The 20,992-nt window shown below is 44.2% G+C and overlaps 1 protein-coding gene across 5 annotated transcripts in view; it reads right to left on the reverse strand.

The window, feature by feature from the left end:
- Positions 1 to 7,588: 7,588 nt before the first annotated feature.
- The window catches only part of lrrk1 (leucine-rich repeat kinase 1), a 55,309-nt gene continuing 41,905 nt past the window's right edge, over positions 7,589 to 20,992 (reverse strand). For all 5 annotated transcript variants that reach the window (XM_081710016.1, XM_081710017.1, XM_081710013.1 and 2 more), the window contains 7 exons: positions 20,186 to 20,380; positions 19,499 to 19,650; positions 16,664 to 16,781; positions 16,056 to 16,172; positions 14,210 to 15,129; positions 13,520 to 13,621; positions 7,589 to 8,847 (listed from right to left, as the gene is read on the reverse strand). In XM_081710016.1, coding sequence (XP_081566142.1) covers positions 8,670 to 8,847; positions 13,520 to 13,621; positions 14,210 to 15,129; positions 16,056 to 16,172; positions 16,664 to 16,781; positions 19,499 to 19,650; positions 20,186 to 20,380 — 1,782 coding nt within the window. In that variant the 3' untranslated portion in view covers positions 7,589 to 8,669. The remainder of the gene's footprint in view (positions 8,848 to 13,519; positions 13,622 to 14,209; positions 15,130 to 16,055; positions 16,173 to 16,663; positions 16,782 to 19,498; positions 19,651 to 20,185; positions 20,381 to 20,992) is intronic.

The raw sequence follows: 20,992 nt of genomic DNA on the forward strand, positions 1-20,992 counted from the left end.
CGCATCATGATTGTGTTTTGCCACCCCCCCCCCCCCCCCACTCAATCATGTTGTAATTGAATCATGTTATCAAAAAGTTGTATTGCATCGAAACTGATACTTATCAGTGCCATCCGTAATAACCTTATTTGGTAATGAACAATAGTAAACCAGTTGTTAAACAGACTTGGTGATGGAGGAAGAGTAGTTCTCAATACAACAATTAGAGCCACTAATTAAATTGTTTCGTGAGACTTCTGGTTTGTAAGAGATGGCCAGTCAGGGGAGCGTGCCAACAGATGGTCAGTGGGAAATGGTAACCATCAAACATTCCAAGTAATTAAGCACAGAAGCTGTGAAAAGCCTCGTCTCTGCAAACCTTTCCAGCCCTTTCCACAGCCTGTGCTTTTAGCCATGCTTGCAATGTTCGAATTCGGAAGCAGCCAACTGGGAAGTGCGTGCACAAAATTTCTAAAGTGGACCCTTGCATATAAAACATGGCAATTTAGAAAAAGGATTTGAAGTTTCACAAAGCAGTACAATAGCCTAAACCTTGGCAAACCAACTCTTGGGGGTGGTTTGATTCAACAGTTTGCAGCCTTTGCAGCTGGCACTTTAGCCCCAGAACCCTAGTATAATGAGTAAACACACAATGCATCGTGAGCTTGTACAACAGCAATTTATGGCTGCAAATTCTAGAACCCATTATAATGCGCTATTCTTCTCTGGTGGGGGAGAAGCAAAAACATAATTGTGGCTTTAGACGGACAAATTGTGCTTCAAAAACACTATACAGTAATTCACATTTACGATTTCTGAGTAAGTGGCTCCCTTGGGGCTGGTACGTTTTCGTTTTCCTGAGTCGCAGCTTGTAGTTGAGCAATAGCCTTGTTTAATATGGAGGTTTAGTACTCTGATTTGGCAGCTATCAGGCACTGCTTGCTGGTTATATTGTGAATGAAGAAGTAAAAGAAGGGAATTGGTGCTTCGTCCAGCCCGAGCCCACGGAAGCCAACGAGATGTTTTCTTTGCTGGCTCGGGCAGAGCAGTTGGGCAGTGCATCATGGGAGATGCTGAGGTAGTGGCCTGTTGGCACTTGAAATGGCTGTGGTTGGTAGAACTGAGTGAGATGAAAGCTGTTTTAATCTTTTGCACCTTCTGTGGTGTGAAATTTAACATAAGACAACAAAGTTGCATACACAGTTAAATTATGCTGCTCTTTCTGTAATTCACGTTTTTGTTAGACTCTACAGGATATTACTTTTAGAATTTTAGATTATCTGTCTTAATTTCAAGCATGTCCTGACCCTCTTTCCCACTATAGACACTATTAAACAGGCCCTCTTAACCAAGTTCTTTATACACCTCCATAGTGTAAGCTTGAGCTTTTGTTTATTTTTGAATATTTATTCTTTGTTGGATTCCGTCCCTATAGTTCGGCAGGACCGTTGCTCAGCTGGGCTCTCAAGGACACAGCTATCACTGTCATACAACGTTGACTCCTACGCACACGTACTGTGTTTCAGGGAGATCGGCTAAGTACAGGCCATTTGAAAGAGACTGATTTGCATTGCCTTCGAAGACTGAAGGCAGAATTTCATGCTCACTGATCTGAGTGGGGAAGAGAAAATGAAGCATGACATCTTGTGGAGCTGCAGACAATGAACATTACTCTGATCTCACAGTAGCGGTCACTATAGCCACATGGCTCTGACTCATGAGTTTTTCTCCACTTTTCTAAGGTGCTTTTCCTTTTTGTAGCTTATGCGTTTCGTGTCTCACTCAATAGGTCTGTGTTAAACTAGAAAATGGTAGAAAAGCAAAACCCAGACCACTACCAAATTAATTCTCATCAGTGCCTCTCTCATGTTCTTCATTTGAAAAAGATTGTGAAGGCTTTTAGCATCTGACAGCATGGGGCCTTGATTTGGCTTTCACAAATCTGCCCAAAGGGACAGCTGGGGTGTTCTCGGGTATTTCATTTGAGATGCAATCAAATCTCTTTGGTAAAGAAGAGAACATTTTGAACAGCAGAGGTATTCCGCAAAGTTAAGAGAAGCATTATGAATAAATGACCTAACCTGAATGCCTTAAAAAAAACAAACAACCCCCCCCCCCCCCAAAAAAAAAACAACCAAACCAAAGTGTCTGAGTCTTTTGTGTTTATGCAACTGCTGTCACACGTTGGTGCTCTTTGACCAGCCAGGCAAATGTCCTTCCCTCTTGTTGGTTCTCTAGTTCAGTACTTATGTAGAAGTGTCAAAATCAGACCAGCACTATCTGTGCTAGCTCTGCAAATTGCTGTATGTGCTTTTTGTTAAGTAAGACTACGGAATGACAGATGAAGGTTGGATCACATTTTCACCCATGATGCAGAAATCCAAGCCAAAAGGGACTCTGCTTTCCTCACAAGTGTACTTTATCATGTTGTTTCATAACCTTATTTTGTTCTGTGACTTAAACAGTGCCTCATTCATGCTGCCGAGACTCTGCTGAACATCCAGTAAACATCTGTCAGTGACTCTTTTAGTTTCGTAACTAGCCTTCGGCTTGAAAGCAATGCGATGGCGGGTTCCACTGGAAGTGGTCCAGCTGTTGTTAATAACGCAGAATAACGCACCCTGTTAAGGCATTACTTGATTCCCTTATCCGCAAATCTGCATTGTATGCGCTCTATTGTTTGGTGCCATGAAAACCTCAAATGAAAAAGGCTGGTGGCTAATTCATTTTAACTATTAGAGACACTGGACATGGGCCAATCAGAGTAGCAGCGTTTAGCGCTTGCTTCTTATTCCTTAGAAGCAAACAGGAAGTGGGCGTGTCAACTCCCTGTCCGGTTATGGGTGTGTATGTCTGTTTCACTGTGAAAGAAATGCAAAAGACCCCGAGTACTCTCACCTCAATCCCAAAGGAGCTCTGCTGTAATTGTCTCAGGCGAAAGGCGCGTTTTTCCCCTGATGCTGGGCAGTCTAGCATTCCATTCACACGTCATCTGCAGGACACATGGAGCCATGCTCCCTGAGTCTGGTGTTGCTCTTTTTCACTGGGCAGACGGTTTCAAGATTCAGACGCTCAGTGGATTGTGTCAGGGAGTCTGACAAAGTAGCCCATCTGCGTGTGACAGACGGAACCTGAAGTGGTGTTTGGGGGGGTGATTCAATTAAGGTTCTAAGCATTGCTCAGAACTTGCATAACTCAGCATAGTTCATTAACTCTACAGCACATGTATTACAAAACAGATATAGGTACGAAGAATTAGTGTTATTAAAGCTAATTATCTAACATTGATTCGAACGTCCCTGAGGGCCTCAAGCTCAGGGCTGTGTTAATTAGCTGTGCTAATTATTTTTAAGTATACCGCACTTTTCAATGAAATAAAGTACACGACACGTATGTTCTTAAACAGAGTGGAGTGGATATCCATGTTTGATCTGGCCAAGGATACATCTCTCGCCGTAACCTCTCACATCCCGGTTCCATCAGAGGTAACGAGGAATGCCAGAAGCACGGCTTTTGGGAATACTGTCGGTTACCAGAAGAAGCGCAGGCCAAGCACAACGCACACCAGAACAACAGTGTCATTGTTCTGGCTGCAAGTACATGCAGCGTTTATTTCTGTGTTTTAGAGCCATGGTGAAATTAGACTATAGCAGCACCGCTGGTTGTTCCCCGCTGCCCCGTATTTGTCACGCGCGATTATGATTACGCTCAGTGGGTGAAGTGGGGAAAAATGTGCCGGTACACATGTCGGCGTGTGTATCGGTCGGTATTAGCAAGCCATTACATATTGCAATCTAAATCACTACAGAGGGAAAACTAGGTGATATCACTGACGTTCACAGCATAAATATACTTACTCCACGTGACAACCATTTGCCAAACTATTAATTTTAGCTTTAAAAAAATTATAGAATAATTGAATATGTATGAGATTATATATTATGTACGTGTGTATTGTTATGTATGTACAAGAATTCAGAGTTTGATCCTTTGACCAACAATCGACCCGTTACGTCGAGGTTAACGAGGTAACTGGCCTACATTTAGTAATGGTTCTGGCAGATCTGTGTCATTGTCTGACTCACACGTTCTCTTTGTGCCGTTTTGGAGGCAGGTCAACATCATCACGTTACTTGGCTAGCATTAATGTTATCTACTTGTCTTGTACTAGACCCGCAGAGCTTAATCATACAGGGTAATGTATGATAATTATGATCGTTTATATGGGATCATTACGAATCGCTCAGAACATATCCTCCTTTTTGGGATGTGAAATTTGCCAGCCCCATGTAAGCGCAAAGCATTGGTTGGCATCATACCAACAGCTGGTGGGGATACAAACTGACAGTTTTTATTTGGTTTTAATACAGATAAAGCTACACAATAACTTGCTGCAAATATACACGACACAATAACTGTCTGTAGAGCCTATGATGTTGCTTAGTCCTCCCTTCAAGCCACCATTCTGTAGTCATCAATCCAAAAAGAGAAAGGAGTAGAAAGAATGAGAATTTATACAAGAAACTTGCGACCTTCTCAAGTTACTTCAAAAATACTTTACCTGCCCACTTTTTTATTGCATGCTTTTATCATGCACGCTGTTATAAAAGAAGATACTTAATATTTTCCGATTCATATAGGCTTATTGTCCTTTTAGCGGTGTTCATTATCACTGCAGTGCCCATATCTTATTCCCACTTACAGAGTGAACTTTGTCGGCTGCAGTTTGCTGGGACGAGCTAAGAGCCGAATGTTCGTGAAAATAAACTGGTCCAGTAACCTTTTCAATTTCTTGTTACTGATGAGAAATTTTGAAAGGGCACTGCTATTTGCCTTCTCTCTTAAGCAGTGTTGGTCTTCAGTGGTTCAATGGTTTCACTGTTCTATTGTGGGAATGGGAGAGACTGATTGTGATAAGTAGAACTTTGATGAAAATACAGTTAAAGAAAAAAAAAAGTCTGCATGTTCACTTCTCTGTTCATGATAAAGGAACTGGAATAGGAATGATTATATATCTGAAAATTCCAGGGTGTGACTGCAGTGTACTGTATTTAAATATGTAGAGGTAGTAAAAATTGCAATGTAGCACAAAAGGTTTTTAGCAGACAGGAGTGTCATTTAATTCCCTCTGTATGGACAGGCCCACTGCCTCTCTGCTTCAGAGACAGAAAGGAAGCAGAGCTAACTTGAGCCAGGCCAGTGTATTCATACAAAGCCCAATGGCTTCCTCTTCCTGTCCTCTACAGGCATGTGTGCCTGGGGATACATTGCTCGCTCTCAGCCTCTGTTCAAGTCAACCTCCCAGGGAGTGTGTGTGCCTTCCCTAAAACGTTCCAGCTGTGTGTGCCTGGATGTGCGCACGTACGTGTAAGCAACCTGCTGGTATATCGCTTCTTTTCATGTATGTGTGTGTGTGTGTGTGAGTGTGTGATATTTCTCGTAGCCCCTCTCCCTCAGCCTGTACCCGTCGGGTTCCAGGCTCCTACTCTCCATCTCCCCTGGCTTGCCCACACACCAACTGATTCAAGCTCTGAGGACACTGCTGGTGCTACTGCTGCGTCTCCCTGCCTCTCGGCCACATGGACTCTATTATCCCTTGCGCCGCCCCTCTGTAGGCTTTGCCGCTTAACGCTGCTGGAGCTGCCTGAAAAGTGCCATATACTGCAATTACATGACAAATAAACCACTTAACGTGAATGTGCTGAGTGGTCAGGGCTGAGGTGCCCGTCCCGCCGCTGCACCTGCACTGACGATAATGCAAATTCATTACGGAGTGAGAATGTGCAGCGTTTGCATGGGGCACAAGCCTATTTGACCGTTTAACCTCGTACATCCTTGATACATATGGAGAGATGGGAATTTGTTCAGCCTCCCATGTGTTTCAAAAGGCACGCTGGAATGCTCGGCGTACTGATATATAGAATGATTTACCCAGTGCTGAGTCTTGTCAGATTAGTTGCTTATGTCTCATTTTAAATAATATGGCCTCAACCAGGCTTCTGTTTGCATTGAAGCTCTGCATTGCTTTCTCTGTTCATCAGGGTTTGCCTGAAAGACGCTTGCATATAACCCACAAATGGAACTAACTCATCTGTTACACAGCCTCTTTATCTACCCAAAACATATTTTGCTTGTTTTTTGGACAAATATGATTCTGCAAGGCATAACCATTGTCAAAGTTTCTCTTATATAGACAGAAGGGATTACGGGCCCCTGCTTCTAACCCAAAAGCTTTCTAGAGACCTCAGAATCATACAAATTCGACTGCCTTTTTTATTTAGCGGTGGTGTGAAGTTGGTGCTTATAATTAAAATTAATTTACTGAAATGGTCTGAAACTGCATTCCTAGTGGAGCAGTCACTGTGTGAACCTTTCTGGCAGGATTAAATGGTGTGATTAAAGAAGCATAAGGGTCTTAGATTTGCTTTTTTAATTATAAAACTTGAGGCTTTAAATATTCACGGTTAAAATAGCTATATCTACATATATATATATATATATATATATATATATATATATATATATATATATGCCTACTTTTAACCCCATCTGCCTGTTCATCCATCTGCCCATCAATATCACTCTCTTTCCCTCCCCACCAAACGATTAGCTTCACCAGTAGTCTGTTTTGGATATACTGCGGGAACTAAATCGTGAAGATAATATTTGACTAATTCAAAACAAACAGGAGTGGCTGCGTGGCACAGAGGCACATTCATGACGCCCGCTCACAGACCACTGTGGCCACTGCTAAGTAAACCTCTGGCATCCACACGATCTGCTTTACTAGGAATGGGCAGCCGTGTCCCAGCAAGTCCTCCGGTGCTCACAGGCGCGCGTTCACCGATGGCGCGCAGGGTCCCTCGTCTCCACTTTCTTTTGTGGCCCATTGGCTCAGGAGGTGGTTTGCACGCTCATGCGGTGTTTGTCCTTCTAGCTGTCCTTGACTAGGGCACTAGGAAAGCCAAAGTTCTCAAATGCTAAGAGATGATTCGTGTGTGCATTTTCCATTTGTGTGAGCATGAAGAGGTCCTGAGATCAGGAAGAATTCTGGAAGCAATATGATTCCTGCAGTATCAGGCTTGTTTGTGTGCATGGTGGTGTTGAAGTGATCCCACCAAGTGTGTATGAGCCCTATCCCCACCTCTACAGTCTCATCAATCATACTGCTGCATCTGTGGATAGAACCACAGTGCTTTTGTTTGTGTGTGTGTTGGGGGGGGGGGGGGCTTTGGGAAGCTGGTAAGAAATATGTGACAGTAGGGAGGATTTATTTTAGAGCAAATGCAACTCTGTCAGCTTGTGTTTTATACAGGAAAAGGGGTGTATAGTTATTTGCATGGGTTAGGTATCAGTATCATCTTTTGCAATCCCAAGTCCAAAATAATAGCCCTCCTTTGTGTGCCTTACTTAATTCCTTATGTTAAATATGTTTGAGTAGTTCAGTTATAAGTGTCTCTTCTGAGACACACCTGAGCAAAAGAACATTTAGCTGTATACAACATGCACTGTGTCATTAGTGCTTTATGATAGCAGTAGTGTATATTTAGTGTATATTATTATTGTAAATGTTGGTAAAATGTTAAAACCAATCCAAAAAAACCCAATACAATGGTCAACTCCATTTCATTTGTATATACAGTAAGAATCTATTTACACATGCATATGTATTCCATATGTATTCCATAATACACATGATACAATTCATTCATCTACAATAAAATCCTTATATATGTACAGTAGTAAAAGCTAACATGCTGGTATTTCTGCTGATATCTGAGAATGATTGCATGTCTTTAAGACGTTACTCTCTTGTACAGTACGTAAACCTGTGAACTGATCTTCAAGATCTGTTGTAAAAGAAAAGCTTCTAGTTGTTCAGCTCCCACAATTCTTTGCTGATGGCAAACCACTTCCATCATGGCCTTGGTATATTCAGGGTCGTCTTTGGGGGTTAATACCAAAGCTTACAGTTGTTCTGTGCTGGTTGCATTGAGGCTTTGGAAAACATGTAGGTCACAGTACAAATACCGTTTTAGCCGTAATCCACAAACATATCTGGTTCTTTGGTACAACTGAAGTCTGTGGAAGTCTGATATTAAGTATTAAAGTCTCTTCATTCTCTTCCTTGGTTTGCTGCTTAAATTCTGATTCCTGTGACAGTGACACACACACATCCACCCGCACACAACACACCCCTCCAGGTGGTAGGCTTAGCTGAGATAAGTTGGCAGCTCTCCACTTTAAAATGTTAGGTCCATGAATGTAGCACTGATGTCAAGAGCTCTCTCCACCCCCAGGTCTCAGGTTCCGTCAATATAATGGAGTGTGTGTACAGTCCAAAATCTAAGAACAGAGTGGGCATGCTTATGTGGTAGTCTACACGGCGTATGTCTGTATGTCGAGGCCCCTGAGATATTCCCTCGAATATCTGGAATGGCTTGCATGTGTGTGCGCGTACGTGCGCGCGCGCACGTGTGTGTGTGTGTGTGTGTGTGTGTGTGTGTGTGTGTGTGTGTGTGTGTGTGTATAAATTACCTGAAGGCAAGGTCTACTCATATATACATTCCACAGGCCTGGTCCCTATACCGATATGTGAGTATTCTCTCAAGTCACCCTTAGCCACACAGAGCTGCGATTCTGCTCTAGGGCGCACGCACGCACGCACGCACGCACGCCCCCACACACAGCTACCATCTTTTCCTTATGCTGGTCTCCAGGTGGCCGAGCTCCTCGTAGCTCTGGTAGAAGAGCTCCAGCTCGCGCACTCCCCAGGCCCTCCAGACAGCCAGGCACCAGGCCATGTTTTCGTTACGAAAGCCGCACACAACGGTGTCCTTTGCAACCAGTGCTGCTTCCACCAGTGCCCTGAGAAAAGGGGAGGGGGGGGGTAGAGAAGGAGGAAGAGCGAATGAGAGAAAGAGCGAGAGAGGGTGAGATGGGATGACGTGCGTCAATGAGCGTGAAAGAGATTGAAATGAACCACACAAACTCTTCGTAGAAGCACAAGAAGCTCTTTTCTGGGAAGTGGCGGTCGCACAGCAGAGGAGCCCAGACTCTGCCCTTGTCTTAGGGATCTTGTCTCCTGCAGGGTGAGCTTCCAACCTTAACTGAACACACCTGACCCTAATCAAAGCATTCAAAAACGTCCTCGTATTGGGTCCAGGTGGGTAAGATTACAGCTCCAGTAGAACTCTGCAGGAGAGTCGACTTCTAAGATGAGTGCCCCTATTGCAGCGGACGTTGAGGGCAGCCAGCTGAAAAGTGCTGCATCTTTGATAAATGGCTGTTTAGATTCACCTCTGACTGGATGATAGGCTGAACTAAGGAACAAATGGTCACTTGGTTCCTGGAATCGATTAGAAGGTGATTATCACTCACGCTTTAAGATGCATACAAATTTCAAATCCAAAATTTATTTATACAGATGTTGTCATAAAGCAGCTTTACACATGTCCAAGTCCAAGCCCCCAGTGACTAAGCCAAGGGCGACAGTGGCAAGGAAAAGCTCCCTAGAGCATGAGGAAGAAACCTTGAGAGGAACCAAGACTCAAAGGGGGGGCCCCATCTTAACATATTCCCCACAGCTTTTCTAAAGATAGTTTATATGGTTACATTTATAAAGCTTATATTAATAGTAATCTATATATCCAAAATGAAGCCTTGTGACAGCCTTGTTCTGTGAAACCCAACAGTAAGAGGTACAAATCAATGGAAATAGAGTACATGCCACTGCTTTGTGATATTTGATACAGCGTTATTTGGGGATGTCAGTTACTGTCTGCAACAATGGTCACCAACCTTTTCCTGGACATACTACCTTCCTGCAGAGTTCAGTTTCTGCCTCTCACAAACACCTGATCCAGGCAGGATTTAGAGAAGCCTTTGATTAAAAGGATCAGGTGTGTTAGATGAGGGTTGAAACCTAAAACCTTAAATCCTGAAACCTTAAATCCATCAGGAAGGAAGATGTCCAGGGGCAGGGTGGGTAACCACTGGTCTCTAAAATGGGCACTTGTGTATGAAGATTTGGCTCTGGTTCTGAAGGACATGGACATTAATCTGAAGAACACATTTGGCAGCTTGTGTTCCAGGACATTTGCTAAATCTCATCAATCAAACCTTTAAACAGCAGCAGTTGACAGATGTGGGATGTGTACTGTACTGTGTAATGAAGAAGTAATATTGTGCAAACCCAAAGTGCAGAAAGACTTAACAGTCTTCACTCCTTACTACTGGGCCCACTCCGCAGAGGGCTCAGTCAGGGTAATGCAATGCTTCAGTTCAGAGCAACCTTGGGCATGACTGGCAGAACATCAAAAACCAGAACAGCCATAATCCCGCTTCATACGAAGGGAGGGACAGCACAGGGATGAAGGCTGTGTTGTCTTAAAAATCAGGCGAGCTCCGAGTACACTGATGATGCTGGTGGTTCTGTTGCTTGGCAGAGATGCAGTCAAAGACTTAAGCTGACCTCTTCTAAACGATTGTAACGAATCTGAGTGGCTCTACTCAAATCGCCACGCCCAGACAATTGGTTTCCAAACAAAGCTGAAGCCGGCACCGATCTGACTCTATGGAATACTAAACTCCTGTTTCCTATCTTCCCAGTCATCAAGCACGCTATTTAAACAGATCACTTCTGCAGTCCCGTTGCCAAGTATTGCCTATAACCCCTGCATACCGAGCATTTGCTTCTGTGTTTTTATGCTGTTACTGACCTGTGCTCTCCCTTTAGACTACGCATCCTGTTTAACCCTTCGGCTTCCCTCGGACTCTGCCTACTCCTGATGACTTCGGAACAGAACGACCACTGCACAACTCACCTTGCCATTCAGCCCATCTGTGTTCTTGACCTCCCTGCCGCAAGAGAAATCCCTTTCTCTATGAAATAAACACTTCTGGCAATTGGATCCTTTCTCTCCTTGTGTGTTTACTTGTTACAAGGGCCAGAAGTGTGTGCCATGGCGTGTCCTGCATTAGACACTGATCTCAAAAAGAACCACTGAAATGACAGTACGGTGTGGGGGACCATGATTCTCAGTTACTTGATGGGTCACCAGACAGCTATTTCCACTGAGCATCGTAGCTGGTTCTAACATGGGGTGGTGTTGGCCATGGCTGTAAAAGAAAGAGACCGAGCCTGTTCCCATAATTATGAACTTGGAGGACTGAGGACAAAAAGCAAGTGTGGTCAATGTCTTCGTTCTGTCCAGCTGCTGTAGGGGGACTGGCAGTGAAGCCCCTGTGGTTGGCCAAGAGTTTGCTGACAACTTCAGGATCACTGGCATGATGTGTAGGTAACCCGTTAGCAGCTAGGTAGATACAACGCTATACACTGCAGAGACTACGGGTGCTGGGTCAGCGGGACCGAACGATACCGCCACTACAAGCAGGTGCCATACTGTCCTGCTTTTGCATAATGACAGACTCAATGACAATGTCTATGCATAAACAGGAAAGCCAAACACCAGTCAGGCAGTTCAGGAACGACTCTGGGGTGATGGTGATGACATTCTGAAATGTAGAATGTCTGTATATTTGTTAATAATGCTAGACTGCTCCTTAAGTCTGGTGGCTCTAGTGTTTGTATTTGTACCTATGCCATTTCTCAGCCATAAAAATGCTGCAGGTGAATTTTAAATGCATCAGTTTTTTTTAGCCACTCTGCTAATCAATGTGTGCCCACTGTTGTATGCCTATTTGTATGTGTAAACTGTATGTCTACTATTATGTTAATGGATTTCCTTCCTTTGTAGCTGTTACTCAAAATGCATTATACTTATCTTGTACCCAAGACACATGTCTGATCTGTATGCTTTTACATAACTGCATGGCCTTTGACGTATGTAATGGAAGTGCCATGCTGTTGACTACTGTATGATATCACAGGGTAAGCTGTGTCCAAGTAAGCAGAGAGCGCACAGAGGAAAACACGCCTTTGTTTTGTTTAATGCGTTCTTTCCAGCTAGCACCAATCCATGGGAAACCTATTATGAAAGGAATGGAACCACACAGCCAGTGAAACCAGCTTCAAAAGTGAAATGTATGGGGTCCAAAACCAAGCAAACTGCATCCGGCAAGTGGGACACAAAATCTGCACAGTGCAGGGAAGCTTAAAAAATAAAGTGCCTGCGTGCTGACTAGAATGATGAGAGGAAGAAGACGTTCAAACAGGAACGACTCTTTTAGAGCCAAGCTGTATGGTGCCACATTCCAGAATGTGTTCAGCTCCAGAAGACAGCCAGTCAGTTCACCTAACTGGGACCAATTACAGTAACAGTGTCAAAGCTACAGAAGTTACAGGAAAATAACTACTACTCTCCTTCCACACGAATCAGATTCCATATGGTGCTTTATGTATTTGACAGATGGTGGGAAGCTCAGCTGGAAGACTCGCTTAAACGCTAAGAACTGTGGGTATTGGTGACAGTAATGATGACAAGTCACGGCTGTCTTTGTAGCGATGGATTCCAGCCACATTTAGACTGCTACTTTTGTGGAATGAAGAAGTACAAGTCTGATCAGCAGGAAGGAAGCAGGCCAATCTCATTGCCATCATTGAAACCATTGCCTCGTGTTTGAAACCCACAAAACAAACACTTCTGGCTTTGACATGGCCCGATAACGCAAGTATGGTCGGAGCTATTTTAGCCAGCCATTGCGCAGAAAGATTAAAAGATAGTCTGCGTTTGTAAAAACATGCAGGCTATTTATGGATGCCATAGCGTCCTTAAATAAGGATGACTGTTTATAGCTTTGAAGGAAAATTAAAGTGTCATTACCGCCACCCATGTGTTTGCTGACACTTGGATCTACACAGGGGAGTGTCAGCAGCTTCAGTGAGGGTGTGGGGGCTGCTTCAGTCCAATTTATTTGATGACATTAAACTCCCACTGTCCTATGAGACCCGTATCTGCTATGAACCAATGTGTGAAAAGGTTTATGAAGATGACCACACTCTGCGGCCCTTTTACCTTCACTCTTACCAGACATTCTCTCTCTCTCTCTCTCTCTCTCTCTCTCTTTCTCTCTCTGAACAGCTGTTGAAGCTTTTATAGATATAATTACAAGAGTGCCGTGAGCCCTTGTGCACATGATGAATGATCCGTGTGGGCTTTATTGAAGCTGAATTGACAAATTATTATCAACATGTCTCTCTGCACTAGAGGCTTATTGGCACATTAAGAGATTTTGTTGCTCTGGCATATTAAATCCTGATGAGAGAAGTCCATTCCACCTACACGCACCTACACACACACACACACACACACACAGTGACAGCACAGCTTTAACGGGGCTGCTTAAGTGCCTCTTTTTGGCTCTTTGGACCCTTGCCCTAGCAGTGCATGTGACCATAGTCGGTAACTGCCCTCTGGTCAGCCTTCTGCACTTCTCGGTGGCTTTGCATTTGAAACTGGACCACCTATATCTTTGATGAAGCTCAAGCTACCAAATCCACTACAACTCAGGTAAGTACTTTGGTTGTGGACAAAAGGATGGAAAAAACAGTTGTGTGTGTGCTGGGATTACCACTCACCCATACTGCTCCACATTGGGGACGCCCAGCACGGCAATCACACGGCCTCTGTGCATCCCTGTGTGCTCCTGCACTGCAATTACCATTATATCCCCTCCACGCCTGCAACACATACCACTAAGACCTCAGTTTCTGATCCCTCATCACATTATAGAGCTTGAAATCAATTTCGAAAGAACTCCACTCCCCCACTCTTTATAAAAGAATGTCATCTCAAGTGACATTAAAAATGACTCCATCAACATCTACAGTGGTGTCATAATCCCAGTGGAAAACCCCTCAGTACCAGGTTGGTGCAGATAATAGACCCAAAACAATAATTTCCTCTTGGTCCCTGCCCTGTAAATAACTATTCAGTTGAATGAAGCTCATTATACTAGGTTTCTCTTGTTTCTAACAATATACAGAACATTTTTTCAACTACTTACCCAGCAAAGACTGACAATACTAAGCCTAACCCATTTACACAGTGATAGCACAGCTTTGCACAGCTTTGCCTGAGAGTGGAGTAACACCTGTTTGACCTGATTATCTTACAGGCCTAATGATTGCAGAAGAAGCTTAAAGACTGATCACAGACATATGTGGCTAGGCTAATGCTACAAGGCAGGGTAGTGTCAAAGGGACAGACACTGAAGCAAGAGAAAGCCTAAATTCATTTTGAATGGTGGGAAATGGTGATAGTGGTACCTGGGGACCCAGACTGTGCCATTGACCGCAACTACAGTAACAGCCTGGAGGCTGGGAAAGTTGTAGCTCGGTGGAGCTATGTCCGGGGGTGACGGCTCCACGGAGTCTTGCCCAGCCTGGGGTCTGTCTCCATCCTCACAGTCTGTGGAGAGGGGTATGCTGGCAGAGCTGGCCAGCGAGCTGAGGGCACCCGAGCTGGAGCGCTCGAAGTGGGCCAGCCCTGTCAGGCCGCCTGCCTGGTCCAGCTGCTCAGAGCTGACCCCTGAAGAGCTGATGGAGCAGTAGTCCAGCGAGTCCTGCTGCTGGAGGATCTGTGTGCCGGCTGTCTCACTGTGGATCACCATCACAGGCACTGCCAGCTCAGGCACGCTGGGCTCTGTCTTGGGGGCGCCTGCACTCTCCTCCTCTTCCTCTGTAGTGACCTCGGCGCCGGAAGTGACCCCTGCCACCACCTCTGCAGGCGTCTGGACGGGGAAGACATCACGCAGCGGGTGCAGGTCCCCGCAGTTGTAGCTGGCACAGAGCTGGTAGCTGGTGGCATGGTACATCAGCAGGGTGTTGGTGCGGTCGTCCAGGCACCAGATGAACTCGTCGCCCCGGAAACCGGAGGCGGACACCATGGAGACCACGCAGGAGGGAGGGAGGTAGGGTTCAAGGCGACGGATGGGCTGCAGATCATGGCTATCGATCACAAGCACACCGGGGCCATTGGTGTACCACAGCTCGGAGCCTGACCGCACTGGCACAATGCTCCGTACAGGGTATGGCCTCTGGCGGGGGTCCGAGTCCTCCATCCCAAACCGGGACTTGTTCAGAGTGTGCGAGCAGATGTAGGTCTCTCCCTCCACCGGCATGTCATCCACCACAGTGTACACTGCCACAAGGCCATCCAACATGCCAGCAAAAACCCGTGGGAGTGTCTGCAGAGAAATAGGATCTAGCTTTAGGGATACATTGACTGTGAGTGGTGCAGGGGTTTAAGTCTAGCCATAGACTTTTACACGTGTTAAATGTTATCCTGATATCAACGTTTGACAATTAAATATGCTAAAATAACTTATTTTACACATAGAATCAACCAATGTGATACAATATGACAAACAGAAGGCCCGACATCGCTCTCCAAATGAGAATATCCCCCAGATTCTTCCGTATAAGGGCTAATCTCTAAATGCCTGAATGTGTTGTTTTTTTTGTTCTTTTCCTCATTCAAGAGCTGTATCCATACTTGTCCCTCCCTAAACCGGTCCTTCGGGTACAAAGCATTTGACAGAGCGCATCAAAGCCACAAGCGGCAGCCACATCAAAGTGTGCGAGCTTGGAGTGGGACGAGGAGCGTGCTCTGTCATTGCTGTCTGAAGCGAGGGCCATCTGCCTCCTGAGAGCTGGACTGCTAACACCTGGACTCTGGCCACTTCAAACAACAGGAGGGGGAGGGACAGCACCTCTGTTAGCCAGGTAAAGACCCCCAAAACCCCCCCCCTTCCACTCCCATCAAGGCTGGGTGGCCATGGAGTGAGGCAAACCTGGCTGGAGGCTAATTCACACGGAGAATGTGGAGTTTTATTGGCTGTATTGTAGCAGCAATCCACACAGGCGATGCTTGTATATATTTATAAAAATTATAATCACTATGTAAATGCTGTGTCTTGCCGATACCACCGTCATATGTAATTCTGATGCTACACTACCAAGATTAAAAATACTGCAAGCACTGGTACATGATACAAGTTTTAAATTTCGCTCAAAATTATAATAATTATGAGCAGAACCCTAATCCTTGCCCATTTCTATCTTCACAATAAGCCAGTGGAGTGGTCAATGATTGAGGGACACTGATACTGACCTCTGACCTGGCTGGCAGCAGCATGAGGCAGGTGACCACAGCTGGACAGGAGAGCAGCTTCTGCGGGTGGCTCAGGGGACACATCTCTTTCAGGCTGTAGATAACGATCTCCTGCTCCTGAGAAGAGCCAGTGAAATCCCGATCAGTATCACCATTTAGCCCGTGAGTCCCCTCACAGATGACCGAGCTGGACACACGCCCAGACACGCCCGGGTCCAGTGGGGAGGAGAAGTACAACCTGCTGGCTGCACAAAAACCTATGTGGCCTCAAAATCCAATCGTCCACTAATAGGCTTGTCTGATGATGCCCAGGTATGTTAGGAATGACACAATCTCGACATAAAGCCTATTAAAAGTATATAAAAATGTTTAAATAAGCCCTTCTTATGCAAACTGATATTTTGTGTGCTACAAGACAAAATCCTTTTGTTATTGTCTAATAACAATAAAATGAATGAGAATATACACCCAAAGTGGGCCAAATTTTTCTGTGGGAAACCATGTCTCAGTCTATGTTCCTCAATGACATTTCCATGGCAACATGCTGTGGCACACATGAGGAAAGAGGTTGGAAAAGAAAGCTCAAACTACATTTCCCAGAGGCCCACCTCAGTGGCAGTCCACAGGGTGTTCTCCATCTTCAGCTGACAGCAGAGTCGGGTTCCTGGGCAAGGCATTCGCTTCACTTCCACCTGGCCTTTCTCTACATTCACCACAGTGTAGTTCCTGTCATACACACCACACACACACACACACACACACACACACACTTCTTTCTTAGGACACGCTTGGCCAAGAATTTATGCTATCAGCAGTCACAATGGTTAAGACTAAACTGAAGTTTGGAAAATATATAAAATCTGATGAAAAGTACTGTGTACAAATTACATCAGCAATTATTTTCATTTTGCATGTTTTACAGGAAATAAAATGATAAGCAACAATACTTTCGTGCTGAGAATACAACAGTTGTGCTAATAAGCTTAAATAAGGGGAGGCAAACGCCTGCGACTGATTCATTACTTGTTTTCTTTTAGAATATTTATCATAGATTAAACTGTTATGAGCCAGCATGGCTCACATGAAAGCCAAATCCATTTTGTTGATTTATGCAATTCATTAACTCATAATACTGATTCATGACTTCGGCTCATAAGTCATTAATCAAACTACTCCGTGTGGCTCATTCTGTGTACAACTGACTGCACCCCCACCCCCACCCCATATTTCTAATGTTCATTGTTTTATTGCTGAAGTTTAAAATCTAATTACTTCGTAAAATGTGCACTCGGTAATAACAGATCTATTTAAGTTTCCTCTCTTCACTTCCCTTCATATAATCTAATTAGCAAAGTCAAAATTTAGAAAAACAACAAAACACTTTCCAAAGGTCTTAAAATGATCCTACATCTGGCCATCTGGCAGTATAAAGGGACAGTAATCCCCAGTTACTACCTCCTTTCATTTACATTTCTCACAGATTTTGGCACATGTAACCAATCTAGTGCAGAAAACAGATGTATAGGACACTAGGTAGGGGGTATTGTATAAATTGGGATACTCTCTCCATGGTAAAGTGAGACAAAAACACTCTTCTCTTGCTTCAGTTCCCAGGCGCTGCCTGTGAATTACAGTACCCGCCACTGTGTCTAGGGCAGCTCCATTTGGCTCGGTGACACGGAAATAGTGGTAATCGCTGACACCTGGGCCGTAAGATAAAAAGCTGGGTGTTCAGATTGAGCCAAAATGTTAAAGGAGAACCCCCTGGCCTTGCAACTCCATGATGCAAACAAAGCAGCCGTACCCCACGTCAGCTGGGAACCATCGTTTGAGATGGGCTTCAGACCGCTACCATCTATCTTACAGGAAACCCAATGCCTGGTGATAAGTTCATATACATGTTTATGAGTATTAAAATGTCATGATGGGTTTTTTTTTGTTGTTACTGTGAAATGTCATCAAGCAGTGCTGGAATCAAGGGCAGCATGGTTCACAACCTAATAAATTCATAACAAAACAGTTTAATGAGGTTCAATGGAGTCTGCTTCAATGGTTCAAGGAAGGTTTTAAACAAGGTTTTAAACAAGTAACAGCAGTGAAAAAAGGACGTGCGGTGTGTAGAAACGCTGATCGCTAACTGCCGGCAGGACAGATGAACTGCAGGGTTTATAGGGGGAAGAGGACGTGGTGGATATGAGATGCGGGTTAACATTGGGGGCTCTGTTTTTGCGGACACAACACAAAACGCAGGAATAATGCATAAGACTGCAGCGCGGGCGCGTGCGGGCGTGGCGGAAACACTGCCTGCTATTTTCATGACTGGCAGCAAGGGCACTAATCCAGCCTTATAATAAGAGTTTGGCTTAGGCTGAATGCATGATCAGCAGGCGTGGTTAGGCGTGTCGCCGCAGAATCAAATCAGATTAACATTAACTGCTTTGCTTTCACAGCCGAGGGGAAGCCGGTGACTCAGCGCGGTGACAACGTCCTCACGGCGGCGAATATGCACGAGCGGCAGCAGCAAGAAAAAAAAGCAATTCACAGATTTTAATTTTTAGAGGATTTTTAATTTTTAGATCTCCCAGGTCTGATGAGATTAAGCTGACCTGGGGAGATGACTGCACTGGGCCTGGAAACCACAATAATTATGATAATGCACATATTATCTGTATTATTGCTGTTCACTGTGGTGAGAATTAATATTTACATAACTGTGTTATGACTAATTATTTAAATAAAATTATATAATATTAGTTTATCCTTAGGAAATAAAAAAGTTGTATTTAGTTAGCAATCGGAAGATGACTAATGATGGGGTGACTTGTATGGTCAGTGTCCCATTGTGAGAAATTGCACACAACTTGATGTTCCTGTGTGAACTGAGGAAAACACCGTGTTGCACACGTTAAGCCAAAACGGGTTCGAGACTAAGGCTGCACCGGTGGATTTTAATTGCCGCACCCAATACCGCACAATTCAACTGCACCTACGAGGTCACAGGCATGTTCATTACTGTCCTCTAAATTTACAAATGGCAAGAATGTGCGTGTACCATACCAAATGAGTCAAATAAGCTTTAACACCCCAGGGCAACCATAAAATTATAGCCCTGAAAAGGGCAACTTAAAAGACGAGAGAAAAATAATCTAGTTCTATTGAATGCCTGCCTGTGAAGGCCATCAAAAAGCAAATATTGCAAAAAACAATCATACGGTCATGCTTTGTGTAAGTTCTCAGATAAACACACAACACTTGCGGGAGGTTTTTGGACAAAAAAAACAAAAAAACATTTGAAAGGTAATGAATACATACGCACAGTTTAACAGAAAAAAAAGAATCTTTCCCAGTCTAAGAAAAAACAAAACAAAACAAAACAAAACAAAAAAATAACAAAAACCATTAACTTTGCAGCTGCATCTCCCCCCTCAACCACCACTCCTTACCTGTCTTCCTGGTGTCCATCCCAGAAGACAGCACTGTAGCCCTGCAGAGGAGACAGGAAGAGCTGGCTATGCTCCTGGCAGGGCAGCAGGTACCTCAGGCAGGGGAAACTGGGCTCCTGCATTTGCCTTAGAATAGGCATGGCCAGCGGACGCTACAGCCACACACACACACACACACACAGTAGGAGCACTATGATACTGCTGCATAGACTCGATCATCACTGACACACAGCACATCCCTGGAATTATGTACAGACACATTATGATAAAAATATATATATAGCCTTTGGACAAAATGTGATACTTCTACATTGCATAAGACTTGGATTGTGCTCCAGGAGGTGTTAAGTAAGAACTGATTATTTTAAATTCTCTTATATAGAATCCTCGGTTCACAAATTCCACCCACTCACAGTGACCCTGAAGAAGGTAACAGGATTTCTGCTCTCTGTGCAGTGAAGGATAAATGTATTCTAAAGCCAGGTGCTACAGTAAACACAGGACATTTGTTTCCTATAACACAATCTACCTCTTAATTTACTCTGTTCTATTACGTTTATTTATTTTCCATTTTTGATCAATGATGTTTAGTACCCAGAAACTAACTAACTGCACCTCGAAGAATCACAGTGGTTTGTTTGTTTGTTTGTTTTTAAATAATCATGTGTTAGGGATGTGGTGTGATACCTTCTCTGGCTTGGTGTCCCAGCACTCCTGCATGAGGGCCTGCAGGTAGTGGAACTGTACCTCCTCTGGGTTGCCCAGAGTGGGACGGACTCCTTTTGAGAGCTTCTTAGCTATCTGAAACTGGTGATGACCCAGGGCTGGCCTACGGCCCGACAGTAGCTCATACAGCACCATACCATAAGAGAACATGTCCACCTGGCAGGGGGTGTCGTCGAGGCAGAGAGGCAAAGAAAGAGAGAGAGAGAGAGAGAGAGAGAGAAAGAGAGAGAGAGAATATGTAGAGTAGAAGAAAGAAGACAGACTTATGTTACATAAAACTACAACCACAAAATTACTTTCATGCAACTCAAGCTGTCATTAAATATTCAGTAATTACTCCATGGGGTCTGGCATATGTGAAGAGTGATGAAACAGATGGATGAAACGTTATCAAAGCAAACACATCCCTTTGGAGCATTTCTAGTTAATGTGATGCAACAGAATATGGACAGAATGGAACCAGGTCATGTTTGCATTACAGCATTTGAAGCAAGGCCTGCTATATGGACAGACCAGAACTTGGATTACAAAAGATGGCCATAATGCCTTTGCTAGGGTGAAAAACATGGCGTAAGGTACGGCAGCTTGGAGTGACAACTGGTTAAGCGCACGAGATTTGGAGGAAGCCCATACTAAAGGATGGAGCTGCTTCTGACCATGACTTTCATCGAAGGCGATAAGCTACATTTCATAAACATTAGTTTGCGAACCTTTCTACACCTCCTTATTAAAACCAAAATTGTATTATGTAGTGAGATATTTTGTTTT

Source organism: Electrophorus electricus, chromosome 3 (genome assembly GCF_041902795.1).
Source record: "Electrophorus electricus isolate QZ-2024a chromosome 3, ASM4190279v1, whole genome shotgun sequence".
NCBI lineage: Eukaryota > Metazoa > Chordata > Actinopteri > Gymnotiformes > Gymnotidae > Electrophorus > Electrophorus electricus.